This window comes from Marmota monax, unplaced genomic scaffold (genome assembly GCF_021218885.2).
Source record: "Marmota monax isolate L192 unplaced genomic scaffold, Marmota_monax_Labrador192_F-V1.1 WCK01_AAM20220418_F8-fsc00037, whole genome shotgun sequence".
Classification (NCBI taxonomy): domain Eukaryota; kingdom Metazoa; phylum Chordata; class Mammalia; order Rodentia; family Sciuridae; genus Marmota; species Marmota monax.
In genome coordinates this window covers 8024468-8039899 of record NW_026693245.1, presented here as the reverse complement: position 1 = coordinate 8039899, position 15432 = coordinate 8024468, and the positions used below count along the sequence as shown (strand labels likewise).

General features: G+C 37.6%; 1 protein-coding gene across 1 annotated transcript in view; it reads right to left on the bottom strand.

Moving 5' to 3' along the window:
* Positions 1-4781: 4781 nt before the first annotated feature.
* The window catches only part of Snx18 (sorting nexin 18), a 28890-nt gene continuing 18239 nt past the window's right edge, over positions 4782-15432 (bottom strand). Inside the window, exon 2 of the mRNA XM_046456355.1 lies at positions 4782-7456. Within this exon, the coding sequence (XP_046312311.1) occupies positions 7203-7456 (254 nt within the window). The 3' untranslated portion in view covers positions 4782-7202. The remainder of the gene's footprint in view (positions 7457-15432) is intronic.

The following is a 15432-nucleotide window of genomic DNA, read 5'->3' as shown; positions in this document are numbered from 1 at the left end:
CACAGTTAAACTTTACACTGAATATGTCATTAACACCTTGCTTCTCCAGTTGGCTTACAAGAGAATTCACAGGCAATTTAAAAAAAAAAAAGATTGAAAATAGATTCTGACACTAACAGATACACTGAAGCAGTATCAGTTTTAAATGGAATTTAATTTGCTAAATTTTAAACTGCACTTTATTCTTTTATATTTTTCTTTCCAAGATAAGTATTTTCAAAAACAACTATAGGGCTGAGGTTGTGGCTCAGTAGAGCACTTGCCTAGCATGCATGAGGCACTGGGTTTGATCCCCAGCACCACATAAAAAAAAAAACTAAATAAACAAAATAAAGCTATAAAAAGAAAAACAACAACAACAAAACAAAGCAAAACAAAACCCCTACATTTTCTACAATGTTCAGGTTGAACGAAATGGAATCCACAAACTGATTGAACCTGGACTACACTAATATTTTATTCCATTTAAGGCATGGCTGCTCCAAAAGCCACTCAGAGGCAGTAAAATCAACTTCCCAGAGCAAATGCACGGACCATTTCAAAGAGCCTGCGTGTGGCATGAGGTCAGAGTTGAATTACCAAACACTGAGCAGGCTTCCCTGCTTTGTCTTAGGTCTCAATATTGCAAAGATTTAATATTTCTGAACATATATTTTAACGTTTAAGTTGTGAAAGAATAATTCAATAAAACTACTATTAACCTGGTGAATCAAAACAGAATTCTGAGCTGTCTTCAAATATTCTTGGTTAAAGTTATGGGCTGGCACTTAGCTCTTGAAGACCAAGGGGAGGTGTCTGAAAAGGATTGTCTCTGGAGAGCTGAGCCCATCCCTACCCCATCAGGAGGAGCTTGGTGAGTCTGAGAAGCAGAGGAGAATTCGTCTACTGTGCAGGAGTCTGTGCTAGGATTCTAGTAGAAAGGAGCCTGGAATGAGGTTTGGTCTCATGGCCTGGAAAGCAGGCGGGAGTCTGGGCTGAAGCAGAAACCTCTGCTTGACAGGGACCCAAGTGGATTCCTTTATTTTCCATGCCAAAGCTGACATAATATACATAATATTCTTATTTAAATCCTTTGTCTGATCCCTTCTCACATAATCGCAGAGATCTTTATTGTGTCACTAAGTTTTGGGCTTATCATTGGCCATGTGCAGGTCTCTGAAGGGGACTACAAATGAGGAATTTGGTTCCAAAAGGTTAAGTCATTAGCCCAAATTTACAAAATGTTCAGGATCAGAACCATCATTTATAAAGAACCTGTTATGGTTTAGATATGAGGTGTCCCCCCAAAAGCTCATGTGATAGACAATGCAGGCATATTTAGAAGTCAAATGATTCTGAATGCTATAACCTAATTAGTGGATTGATCCATTTGATAGATTAATAATTTGAATGCAACTGTAGGCAAGTGGCGAAGAGCAAGCAGTCAGTCACTGGGAGCATGCCCTTGGGGATTATATATCATGTCCCTGGCTCCTAGATGTTTCCCAGCTGCCATGAGCTGAGCAGCATTCCTCTACCACACCCTTATGCAATGATATTTTGCCTCACTTGTGCCCAGAGGAATGGAACAGGCCATAGACGGAACCCTTGAAACTGTGAGCCCCAAATTTCCTCCTCTAAGTTGTTCTTGTCAAGTATTTTGGTAACAGTGACGAAAAGCTAACACAGTACCTAATTCTGAAATTTTTACTACATTCCATGTTTTTTGTTTTTTAGAAAGGAGTATTGAAAACTGGTCAAGGATTTTATAGGATATTTAATCTAATACCCTTGACAATTCAACACAATCTAAATAGGCCTACTGCACAACTGAGAGATGGGTTAGTGAGTTGCCTGAGGTCATGCAGAGTGGAGAGGCTAGGATCTGACCCAGGTCTCTGGGCCCAAAGCACTGCCTTTCTCCCTGATGTGCTGGGTCAGCTTGCAGAGAAGCCTGACAACTCAGCAATTAAGTCCTGAGAGCCATTTCCTGGGGTGACTGGAAATTTAAACCACAGGAAAAACGAGGTCTGATACCTCTGACCACTTCAAACTTAAGAGATATTTCCAGTGTATGCTGGCAGAACACACAGCGACAGAACACCACACATGCTTAGGGTTTCTAAGTCCTCTTGAAGGTAGCTTCACATGGACCACTGGCCTTGTCTTTGACACACTACTATAACAAATTAACCCAGAGAAGTTGGACAAGCATCCAAGGTAGCATTTTTGGAAGCTCCATGTCTGCCACAAGAATGATGGGATTGGGACATTCAGAGATCCAGAATCAATGGAAAGAATTTGTGATCCCCGAAACGCTGTGTCCTGGATTAACTACTCCCTGCCCACCATCTCAGGGGCAGAAAGCCTGGCTTCTGCTACTGGGTATTTCAGATTTCTGGCCCCCAAGCCCTAGCACAACAGTATCCTTACCATAGGACCACTGATAACTCATCAGAGCTTACCACTCGGAAACACTGTTGCTCCCCATCTGTGACCAAGAGGCTTGTTGTGGCTAACTGCAACTGACAAATGGATTAAAGATTTGACCTGTGGGTGATTAAGACCACTCTTATGGCAACTGAAGTGTGTTTATGTTCACATGGAGGTAGGAGCTGAACCATGTCAGAAGGCCCCACCTGACACACTTCCCATCTATGCTAGACTGGTCAGCCCTTCCTACTAAGAGACAGCAGTAAAGCAGACTCTCCTCTTTCTCAACAAAAATGGGTGACAAGAGCAGATTTTGAGAGGTTCCTTTTGTATCATCATGCCCAGTGTCCAGAAAGTGATAAGATTCCTCTCAATAGAGTGGTGGGTACTTGGGAAGGTTTAAAGATATCTCAAAAGCAAAGAAATGGCATCTAATGAAATCCAACTTAAGAAGAATAGGTTGACCCAGACCAATTTGAATCTCAGCCCCATCACTTAGTTTGTGTGACCTCTGATCTTTTTGTTGTTGTTATTGTTTTTGTTGTCATCAATGGACCTTTATTTTATTTATTTATTCTTACATGGTTCTGAGAATCAAACCCAGTGCCTCACACATGCCAGGCAAGTGTTCTACCACTGAGCCACAACCCCAGCCCAATCTCTGATTTTTTAAACTCATCTATAAACTGAAGATAGAATCTTCTTTAGAGGTCTGTTGTGAGGAACATCAGAAAAAGTTCATATTGAGAGGTACCAACCATTTCCTTTCCCTACTTCCACAGCCTCTGAGAAAGTCTTTCCTCAGTCTCCCCAGATCATGGGCGACTTGTCCAGCTTGGAAAAGATGTCTACCACTGATCCAAGTAGACCTGTGAGCTTCAGACATATCAGAAGATGCTAAGAAACTCAGTCCATGGAGAAAAAAAAAAAGAAAATGGATCAAGAGACAAGGAGATATCAGATTACTAAACCCCACAAAGACAGCAAGATTATCTACATGGGACTCTGGTCCCTTGTGGGATCTACCAGGTCCCTGTATCCATTCCCCCCCCCCCCCCTTTGGCTTAGATGGGTTTGAGTTGGCCTATTTCTGGCAACCAACCAAGATAGCATGTGAAATGCCTTACTTAAGTGCTATGTGTCAGTTATTTGGCCCACAACAGCTATTACGTAAAAACCTCTTACTCACAATTTACTGCTATATACTAATTACTGATATTACTAATAAGCAAATTCTCTGCGGAACCACTTGAATAGCTTTTTTTTTTTTTTTTTTTGTAAAGTGGGATTGAACCCAGGGATGTTCTGCCACTGAGACATCACCCCACATTTTTTTTAAATTTGTTGACACAGAGCACTAATTTGCCCAGGCTGGCACTGAACTTGTGGATCCTTCTCCTCAGCCTCCCAAGTAGCTAGGACCACAGTCATGTACAATCACTACCAGCTATGGTTTTAAATAAATCCAATTAGCTAGAGTTTCATGGACAACTTAAATGGCAACTACAGATGAAAGCTTACGACAGAGAACATGCCCTTCCATTTCTCTGTGTTAAATTCTCACATTAATAAATGCCTCTGTGATGGATGCACAAAAAATAATTATAACATTCCATTGAAGCTGAGAAATAAAGCAACTTTTGTTTATTTTTTAAAAGACAAACATGGCTGATCTGCACTAATTATAACATTTTGAAGGAAATAAAACATATTCAATATTTCTAATCTATAAATAAATAACACCCTGTTTTACTTATTCTTTTAACCAAAGATAAAATTGAAAATGAGAAAAAAATGTATAATGCTTATAAATTTAAAGATATCAGAATCAGAAATGGTATTTGATTCTGAGAAAATTGAGACAAATGGAAAAAACAGCTATGGCAATGAACTTAGTAAAGAATAACATTTAAAAGTTTATGCATAAACTTTCCATACTTGACTTGACAGACTACAACATTTTTTCAAGTCCTTAAGAACAGCAGCAAAATTTAAGACAATCAAAAAAAAAAACAACATTTAAGAATCCTTTGTTCATATTTTTATGAATAAATGCAAGACAATGGTGTAGGTGATGCCCGAGAACATTCCAATGACTATGTTTTTCTAGCCAATTTGCACTAGTTTACATTTCACCTTCAAATGTGTTCCCCCATTCCCGATATGAACCATCGCTTCAGATACAAGGGCCAGGAAGGCTTCTGGGTGACAATGTGTGGCTGCTGAACCAGTCTCACTGCATTACAACTACAGCATGTAAGCAACTCTGTAATTAAAATAGTAAAACAGGCTCAAGCACACACACTCTCATGTTATGAACACATCATATGTCAGAATTACAGATTCTAGAAATAAAGACAAATAATGGCTTGAAGGGCATGATAGTTTATTTTAAAAAATTGTACCACACTGATCATGTTGACCAGCATACACATGATAATGGCTTTTCTCTTGGGTATCAACATTGCAGTATTTTTGTATACTGAAATGTTTCAAAGGACCAAGAACGTTAAGAGAATAAAGATCTTAAATGAAAATGGACACTAATAACTCTGGTGCTCTAACCCACAGAATTAATTTAAACCCCTTATGAATCAGCAACATAATGTTATCTAGTTATGAAGAACAAAAGTTCTCTTAGACGTAGACAGCATGGACTTATACTTTTTTGTATTTTAATCTTTAGTTTTTATTAAGCTATGTCCACCCTGGCTAAAGCACAATCATACAACAATACCTCAGATAATTTCCATGCTACCATTGCACAAGTTTAGTTTTTTTTTTTTTTTACTAAAAAAAAAAAAAATCAAACCATCATCAAAATAAAGAGGCAAATAAATGTGACTTTCAAATCATTTGAAAAGCATAGTGCTTTTTTGTCCAATACAGATTCAAATGCTATAAATTTCAAACTTCTGCAATAAAATTAATTTATATATATCTATTTATATATGGGTTTTGTTTATAAGAACTGTATTTTTCAATCAATAAGAGAAAGTTACTCTTTAGAGAACAACATATTTGGTGGCATTTCCAAGTATCTGTAATAGACAAAGCCACATAACGTTAAGTCTGGCTCTAAGTATTATAAGGTACAAAATTTTGACCAGAGACCAAAATTATATAATCTGATATTAAAAATCCAACCCATATGAGACTATTTTTGAGAGAGTAAATGTGCTGTTGAGTAACTATTCCAATAACCTTTTCTTCTTATGCCTTTCTGCAAACCAACCTTTTTTTTTTTTTTTAATCATTGTGACTCACCACTATTTCATACTGATCTCTTTACTTCCATGTTACCATTTCAGTACCGGGATTTCTGAGGCAGCGTTAAGTTTAATTTCATAAAACAGTAGACACTTTAACCTTTCAGTGACAGTTTAAATCTGTAAACTCAAGAATCACATTATTTAGCTCAGCAACTATAAAAACATTTGAGATTTTGGCATTTCAAGCCAGAATCTCTTTGTGCTTTTTAAATTAAGCTGCTTTTGAATGTTTTTGGTATTTATCAGCCATTTGTATTTCCCTTATAATAAAATACATTTAAAATAGTTTTTAAGGTTAAATGTCGGGGAGTAGGGCTTTAATCAATACTTTCTTTGTTTCAGCACAGTTTAAATCTGTAATTTTTTCCTCCAGTATTGGAATAGTAGAAATTATTTCTGGTCCCTCCTTAGATCAACCAACACCACTTTTATCACGTATAACACTGAAATTTACAGACATCCCTGAAAAGTTTTTGATTAAGTAAACGAGTGAATCACAGTGGAGTCTCAATCAGTTAACAGTGTAGATCCATTTATAAACAAACAAATAAACAAACAAAAAAACTGAATATTAAAAGAAAACCTTCAAGCTAAAAAAAAAAAAAAAAAGAAAAAAAAGAAAACCCTCCCAGGAACTGAAACCAAGTGTGTGTTGTCACTGATTCTGTACTTGTCTCCCCTGATTGATCAGACTCCTTTCTCCATATTATAAGACGTGTTTGCTAAAATCCTCACGCCCAGTTTTCAGGACACTTGCGTGAAGAGGCTATGCTACCGTAGCATCTAAGAGAATATAGTGCACCATCTCTTCCCTAATAGACTTCATATCCAGAGATGAGCATCGAGTCTCACTCCGCTGCGTTCACCAGCATGTTTCAAGAGATAATACTTGCTGTGCAGACTGATGACAGCTGATCCTCCCACTCCACCCCCACCCCTGCCAATATGAGGTTATAACCAGTTTATCGTCATGTACACTGGCTTTTTACTCTTTCAATCAGAAAAGTTGTGGCTTCCTTGGGGGGCGGGACGCAAAATGAAAAACCAAGAGTCTAAAGGCACAAAGTCGCATAGCTGCTCTAGTTGGAATTTGTAAACAGAGAACAGGTTGAATTTAGGTAATCCCAATCTGAGAGTGAAAAGGCATCCACAGCAGGCTTTATCCAGCCAGCTTCTTTGAGACCCTTCATGGGTTTTGAGGTCTACAAAGTATGCACTAAAATACCCATACTTCAAAAAGCAATAAGGCAAATAGTATAATCATTATTCCAAAAGTTACAATGGTAGTGTAGGCATACATAGTATAATTTAGTTACAATGTGTGGTACTGTTTCTATGATATAGCCATATTAATGGTTTCTCTCCTACATAATTATATATTCAGCTGGCTTTCAGTTGAACACAAAACCATCCTTGTACCACCACTGATAGTTGGCAATAGCTCTTTGACAGCAGTTTTTATTCTGCTGTAGAAATTATTCTTGAACTGAAAAAAGTTTACAATCCAATGTCCAGTCATTAAACACTATCATATTTGTGAAGAGCTTCTTCCAACTTCTGGGTCACTTTTTGGAAAAATATTATTTGTTGTTGTAAGAAATGCTGCATCTGTGATTTAAAGTCTCTTACTCGAATTTGATGGAAGTGGTGAATTTCAGCCAAAGTGGCAAAAGAAATAGTGTTACAGCGATCCTGAATGCCATCAGCCTTTTGGACCTCCATCTTCCCTTCTTCCACGTGTCGCCTACTCTCCTTTACTTTGGTAAGAGCTCCTGTGATTAAAAATAACAATAATTGGTTAATTAAAATATATGTACACATATCCCAATGATACAACTACATGTTACACAGAATCTTAGGTGTTGTAAATACTTACCTAAAGTCCTTTAGAATTTAAAAGTAGTGACTATAATTAATCATTTTAAAAAGAAAGGAATCTGATAATGCTTTTGAACATTATCATTGCTATAGTTTCACTTCATCGAAAACTAGCATTTGCCATATTAATCAGGTACCTTTAGTAGTTCTTGAGAGATACTATACTTGGCAAATAATAAAGTACAAGGAATTGCCCTTAAAAAAGACAAACCAAGAAACTCTGCAGTTTTCATTTACTTAAATGGTGTGGTACCATTATGTCCATTCATTTCACAAGAATTATGTTATAAAAATGATACCCCACAGAGGATGCAAACCCGCTTCCTCGGAAAGTCTCACTAAAGCATTACTGTATCAGACTTTAGGACCAGTCTCTGAAATGTGTTCACACCCAACTGGGCTGATTTTGTAATTCATATTACAGTCATGGAGGTGCTTGGCAATGTTGCCAGTGTATAGTTCAAGGTCACTCACACTGGAGCTGGCAAGGCCATGCCTTGTTCACAGAGAGTACATGTGTAGCTGACGTGCCTGATGTAGGGGGTGAATTGTCATGAATGCCTCATCCTGACTACTTCTATCTGGAGACCCATAACTGGAGAATCAGGGATTTGAACAATTAGAATTCATTACTTTTTCTTTAGGGACCATAGGCATCAGTGAGTTTTCAGTCTGCCCTAATGATGACGCAAGAATGATGCCTAGAGGTACCATAGCTTCTTGTCAAGAAAGGGTATGCTCGGGTGAGGACAAGGAAATCAATCACTTTGATAGGTGCCATGTAAGAGTGGATTCTCTCCTGGAAGCATAGCCATGCAAAGACACAAAAGCTTGGGGATATTTAGTGGTAGGAAATACAGGATATTCATGGGTTCTTGGGAATGAGAAATTGTTAAAAGTCCAAAGCACCTGAATACAGCCAGTTTAAGAATTCAGATTTCCCTATGGAAATCAGTATGAACAATCCTCCAAAAACTGGAAATGGAACCACATATGACCCAGTGATACCACTCCTTGGTATTTATTCTAAAGAATTAAAATCATCATATTATAGCAATACATGCATACCCATGTTTACAGCAACACAATTTTCAATACCCAGCCTAGGTGTCTATTAACAGATGAATGGATGAAGAAAATATGAGAGATATATGGAATTTTATTCAGTTAAATAAAAGTGAGATTATGTCATTTGCTGGAAAATGGATGGAACTTGAGATCACAATGTTAAGTAAAATAAGCCAAGCTCAGAAGGTCAAAGGTCACATGTTTTCTCTTATAAGTGGAGGTTAGAGAGGGAAAAAGGAAAAGAAAGATGTATGTGTGTATGTCTTTAGGGTGGGGAATATCTCACAAAAATCAAAGGGAGATCAGTAGAATAGAGGAAAGGGACCAGGGGGAAGAAGGAGAGAAGAGAAAGGGAAAATACTGGGGAATGATACTGGCCAAATTACCTTGATACATTGTGTAAGAATATTTAACAACAAATGCCACCATTATGTAAAACTATAATGCACTAACAAAAAAAAAATGGGAAAAAGAATATGTAAAAGCTCTCTTAGTCAAAAAAAAGAGTTAAAAAATTTTAAGTTGGGGAGGGAAATGAATTCAGATTTCCCAACTGCAGGCAGCACTGAAAGATGAGAGAAACTACGAGCCTGGTGGTCTGAGAACTTGGCACTCCTAAGGGGAAAAAAAGACAGCCTTAGTTTAAGAGGTCAGAAGCTGACAGTGTTCAGTTCTAACCATGAAGACACCCACAAGGAAAGTTACCTAATTTGTAAATTTCCTCAAATCTCCTACAAAATAATACAGAATAAACTGGTACTAAATAAAATTCTTAAAGGTAAAAGAGTGTGCTTTTTCACACTTCAAAGAGCTGAGAAATGAAAAGCTACCAACAACAAATATATGTACATGCATACCCACACATTTATTTTCATTCATTAATTCTAAATAAGATCTAAATGAGCAAAGCCCTGGAGCAGGAATGACATGCCAACATGCCAGCAAGGCAAGGGCACAGCTGCTTCCACACACCACTTCCACCTCACCCAGTGGAAATGAGTGAGCTCTGCTGAACGGAGAGGACCAATTCAAGTCAACATGGCCTCAGGAAGACCCCTGCCCTAAAAATTAAGAAGCCACCACCCTAAAAGTACAGAGCTTTTAACATTTCTTTTTCGGCTGACAGTATCAATAAAGCACTAAAATTTGCCTGTTATATATAAAAACTGAGGAAGGCCTCTCCACAACAAAAGAAAAAAATGTCTTTAACACATTATCTTTGATATGTTTGTACAGGTCTCATATTTTTATATACAGAAATTGAAGTTGAAAAGACCAGGAAAGTTACAATTTAAAAAAAGGCAATGGGAAAATCTTTTTTAAAAAGTCAGCTGAGAATATGAAATCATGAAATGTGTTCTAAAATGGCTTAAAAGAGAGAGAGAAGAAAATTAAATGAGAAGTGTCTCAGGTGATCTGACTGTGGCTTTCTACCAGAGTCTGGCCATGGGAAGCTCTGAAACCTGGCCAGAGTTGTGTGAATTGTGACAGAGCTGCAGCTTGTCAAACTCCAAATTAGATCACCATATTTTTAGAAACAACTTCTATTATATTGAATTGCAGGTATGCATCTACAACCACCAATTTAGAGACGAACAACAAATCATATCAGCATATCTTTTCAAAACCCGTGGATATAAGTATTAGAGTATCTGTTAGGCCCAAGGACCTTCTGGTATTTAAAAATGTTAAACTTTTGAAGAGTGCATATGAAAGAAGCCAAGGAAAAAGACTGGTTTTTCTTCCAAGTACAGATTAGTTGGTAAATAACTCAATGCTGCTATTTTTAAAGCCCCCAAAAGGTTGGGCTCTGAGGCAAGAGTTTTAATTAATTTAAGGAATATTTTTGGAAGGCCTGACATGAATAGCACACATTGACAGGACAGGGAGAATCAAACATGTATAACTAGTTCCCATCCTACAAATCTCACAAAGAAGCCAGGCACTCAGCAAAAGCTTACTACCTGGACACAAAGTAGAACAGGACAACAGTGACGTAATTTCACATGGGAGATGGATGTGGCTTTCCCCAAGATAACATGTGAACTGTGTCACAATAGAAAACACTCAGAGGCACATCTACCTACCATGCCCTGTGCTGAGGATGGCAAAGAGGCACAGGGAATAAGAATGTACAGACAGTAAATGGCAGCTCACCAAAATAATCTTAATATATGCTAGGCACTTTCCAGACTGTCTCAGACTCTCACTGCAGCTTGCAACAGACAGTGCTCCTATTTGTACCAGGGAATTGAGGCAGTTACTCAGCATTTTGAGCCTGAAAGTCACCCAGGAAACCCAGTAAGAGGCCAAGATGGGATCTGAATCATAACTGACTTCAAAACAAACACTACAAATATGCAGAGAAGAAACTCACAACTGAAGAGGCAAGAAAGCAAGGTCAGTCTAGGAGGGAGCATGGTGAAAACTAATGTACCTGGGAGTCAGCAGCTTCCTCTCCTCCTGGTCCCAGCCTCCCCCTGGCACAGCTGTCTCCTTTCTCACCTTCCTTAAAATGGCCCCAGCTTTTGTTTTAACATAATTCAGAAAATACTGTGAGTGTAGAAAATGTTTAAATTTGAAAATTTCCCTCTGGAATTCTTACTTCATTCAATTCACTAATTGCACTTGTAAAGTTCCTTAACATGTCTAAGACACATGTTTTTCCTACCTTTGTAACAACTCAGGGGGCCACAAGACAAAATACTGAACAAGAAGCACACTTATTTTGAAAGTCTAAACCCAAACTTAAGACTGGAGAGAGGAGTTCCTTTTCTTTTTTTTCCTCTTTCATTCTCTCTTCCCTCTTTTCCTCCCTCTCTCCCCTCTATCTACTTAGATCCTATTGGAGGATGACAAAAATTCTGAACTACCACCACAATTATTATATGTAATTCTTTTAGGGATTTGGGCTTTGTCTCTATTTTGGTACAGTTGAACATCCAGTAAAAAATTATTTTGCAAATTTGGAAGGCCAATCAAACCATTTGGAAGAGTAAGTGCTCAAAAGTCAATTCCATTTCAAATTTCCGTTGGACCCATTTAATGTAATTCAAATCCACTAGCCTGATGTGTCCGGACTGCAGGAGCAGTGAGACGAGGAGGAGGAGATCTGTGTGTAAAAGTATAGGTATCATTTCTGTTTACAGGGCTCAAATTATTTTCTGAGGTGACCAGGCAAATAGGAATGAACAACTATATAACATAGTATATGAAGGTATTAAACAGCACACTATAAATGTACAAACTCATAGAATAGGGGGAGCTGCAAATAACCAAGGACAATATGTCTCCACAAAACTGTACCCATGATTTAGAACAAATTTTTAATGAAGAAAAAATAAACTCCCTTAACTGAAGTATAGTCTGACTTATCTTCTCCTAGATCCAACCTCAAAAGATGATTATCTATAAAACAACCTGACAGAAATGTACTAAAAAAATAAATTAAAATAAAAACCACAATCATTTTAGAACACATCTTGACCAAGAGACAGAAACCTGGCTCCTTCTGTAAGAAGAGAACAACTGGCTACAAACATTCAAATGGAATCAAAACTCCAAAGGCCTTCAACATTCTAAACAAAATAAAGTTCATCTTTTACAAAATACTCTGCAAAGTTTTAAAAAATATTTTTTTTCCCAAGAGAGTCATTTAAAAAAATTCATTCCACAATCTCCTGACTCATTTTTCCTAAACATTCTAACAAAATAGTAAGGGTTATCCTTTCTATGAAGAAAACAAGCTAATTGTTATGGAAGCTAATTTACCAGTTTACTGACTAAGAATTAACAGAAATCAGTGTAGCAACTTTTAAACAAACAACCCCCACATATGGACAAATGGCAAGGGCACTTAAACACCTGGGGATGACACACAGAACTGCTTTGTGGATTCCCAGGAAGCTTCCTTTAGCTCCACCTCTATTACCCACTGAGCTCAGAGGCTCGGAGTTCACACCAGAGCAAAGCAGAAACGTTTTTCTAGTAGAGGTGATAGTGCAAGCATCAGTGAGAAGTGAAATACTATTATTAGAGGATTTGTTTTTTTTTTTTGTGTGTGTGTGTGTGTGTGTGTGCTGGGGATTGAACCCAGGGCCTTGTGCATGTAAGGCAAACACTCTACCAATTGAGCTATATCCCCAGCCCTTATTAGAGGATTTGGGATTTTGTTTTATATACCTGTGTTTTCACAGTTGATCTGACATTTCTCAAGCTAGAAATTATCGTACGTATTTCTATGCTTCACATCTTTCATATTTAACATTTCAAATATAACAAGAAAGGCAGAGGTTGCAAAGTTTTCAGTCAGCTCTAGCATTTAAGGAGTGGGAGGTAGGAGAAGAAAACTATTGGGGCAGAGTTAGATCATTATAGGCTTGCTACTTCTAGGATAGCTTTTAAAATTCAAGTAATTTGTAGTGGCTTAAGAAACAACTGCAGAGGTACAATCCAACCAGCTGCAGGGCTGTAACAGACATTACAGCATCTTTGAAGCATTTTCTCAGCTGTACCATATTTTTTACCAAACCCAAGAGGAGGGTAGAATAAATGCTAAAAATGTTGCCTAAGGAAAGGAACCACACATTTTTTTTTTTAAATTGTGGAATCAATAACAAAAAAACAGGCAAAGATTTCAAAAGCTCTATTTCTTAAGTGGCTAATTTAAGAGAAACTGGCCCCTGCCAGCCCCACTACCAAACATTATGCACTGTTTTCAAAAACCAAAAAGGTAAAGGAAAAAATAGGGGAAGAAATGATACAATGAAGCCTAAGGTCACTGTTAAAATGCTTGACCTTAGGTTTCATTGTATCATGAATAATAATAATTTTAAAAAATCAAAAAAAGGGCTGGAATTGTGGCTCAGTGGTACAGTGCTTGCCTCAAATGTGTGAGGCACTGGGTTCAATCATCAGCACCACATAAAAATAAGTAAATAAATAAAAGTGGGCTGGGGTTGTGGCTCAGCGGTAGAGTGCTCGCCTAGCACGTGCAAGGCACCAGGTTCAATCCTCAGCACCACATAAAAATAAACAAATAAAATAAAGGTATTGTTCCAACTACAACTAAAAATAAATAAAAAATAAATAAATAAAAGTATTGTGTCCGTCTACAACAAGAAAATATTTTTTTAAAAAAAATCAAATAAATCTCATGGTTAGATGAACAATTTAATCTCCAGTTAGAATGGCAATCATCAAGAATATAAATAATAGGGCTGGGGATGTGGCTCAAGCGGTAGCGCGCTCGCCTGGCATGTGTGCGGCCCGGGTTCGATCCTCAGCACCACATACAAACAAAGATGTTGTGTACGCCGAGAACTGAAAAATAAATATTATTAAAAAAAAAAAAAAAAAAAAAAAAAAAAAAAAAAAAAAAAAAGAATATAAATAATAAATGCTGGTGAGGATGTGGGGGAAAAGGTATACTCATATATTATTTGTTATACTATAAATGAGTACAACCACTTTGGAAAGCAGAACAGAGATCCCTCAAAAAACTAGAAATGGAGCCACCCTATAACCCAGCTGTCCCACTCCCCAGTATTTATCCCAAAGAACTAAAATCAGCATACTACAGTGATATATGCATACCACTCACGATAGCCAAGTTATGGGACCAGTCCAGATGCCCACAGACAAATGAATGGATAAGAAAATGTGATATAAATACACAACGGAGTTTTACTCAGCCCCAAAGAAGAATGAAATTATGTCATTTACTGGTAAATGGATGGAATTAGAGAACATCATGCTAAGTGAAATAAACTAAACTCAAGACAGTCAAGGGCTGAATGTTTTCTCTCACTGCAAAAGCTAGAGAGTAAAAGGAATAAGAAAAGGGGTGGGGGTAATCTTATGAAAATAGTAGGGAAACAAAATCAAGAAAGGGAAAAGGGGAAGAAATGGAAAAGTACTGGAGAACAAAATTTACCAAATTATGCTATGTCCATGTACAAATACACCACATGAATCCTGCTTAGACATCATGATAATGCACTAATTAAAATAACAGTAATAATGATAGAAGGGGGAGCAGGTGGATCAGGGGGAAGGTGGACAGGAGGGAAAGGGAAGGAGATTGAGCCAATTATGTTACATGCATGTAGGAATATGGCATAATGAGTCCCACTATTATGTACAAATATAAGGAACCAATAATAAAATACTAAATGGGGTGATCAGAGGAAAAACATTTTATAATGGAACATAGTATATAGTTGTGATGCTATATCCTGGGCTAACAGACTTTCTTTGGCTACATCTGGAACACAGGCATGTAAAAACTTTATTATGAAGCAGAAAGGACTGACAACACCGAGCAGTGTGAATATGTACTTTTAAAAAATACATAGGGACATTCCTGGTTCAGAAGAAACTACTAGTTCAGAGGTAACACATGGAGTAGTGCAGTCTCCTCAAGATACACAACTGGAATTAAATTCTTGAAATGTACACAGAGTACACGAGAAAGTATTACTGAAAGTAATGGAAGTGAGGCAATGTACTTCACAACATCCTGACCAGGCAGAAGTACTGTAGGCTGCTGGCCTTGAGCACATTCCAACTGTCCCTTCCCCAGGGAGCTCAGCAAAGGAGGCAAAAGGGACAAAGAAAATGCCCCTCATACAGTGGAAGGTGCTATTTCAGTTGAGCATTCAATTTAATTATTAAATTAGTTTGGCAAATTATTAGGATTTCTTCAAGGGGCAGAAAGTTCACTCAGGAATAACCCTGAAGCCTCATTCCTAAAGGATAAGAAGGAGCCCTAAGGTCCTTCAGATCACTCCAGGCCCAGGGA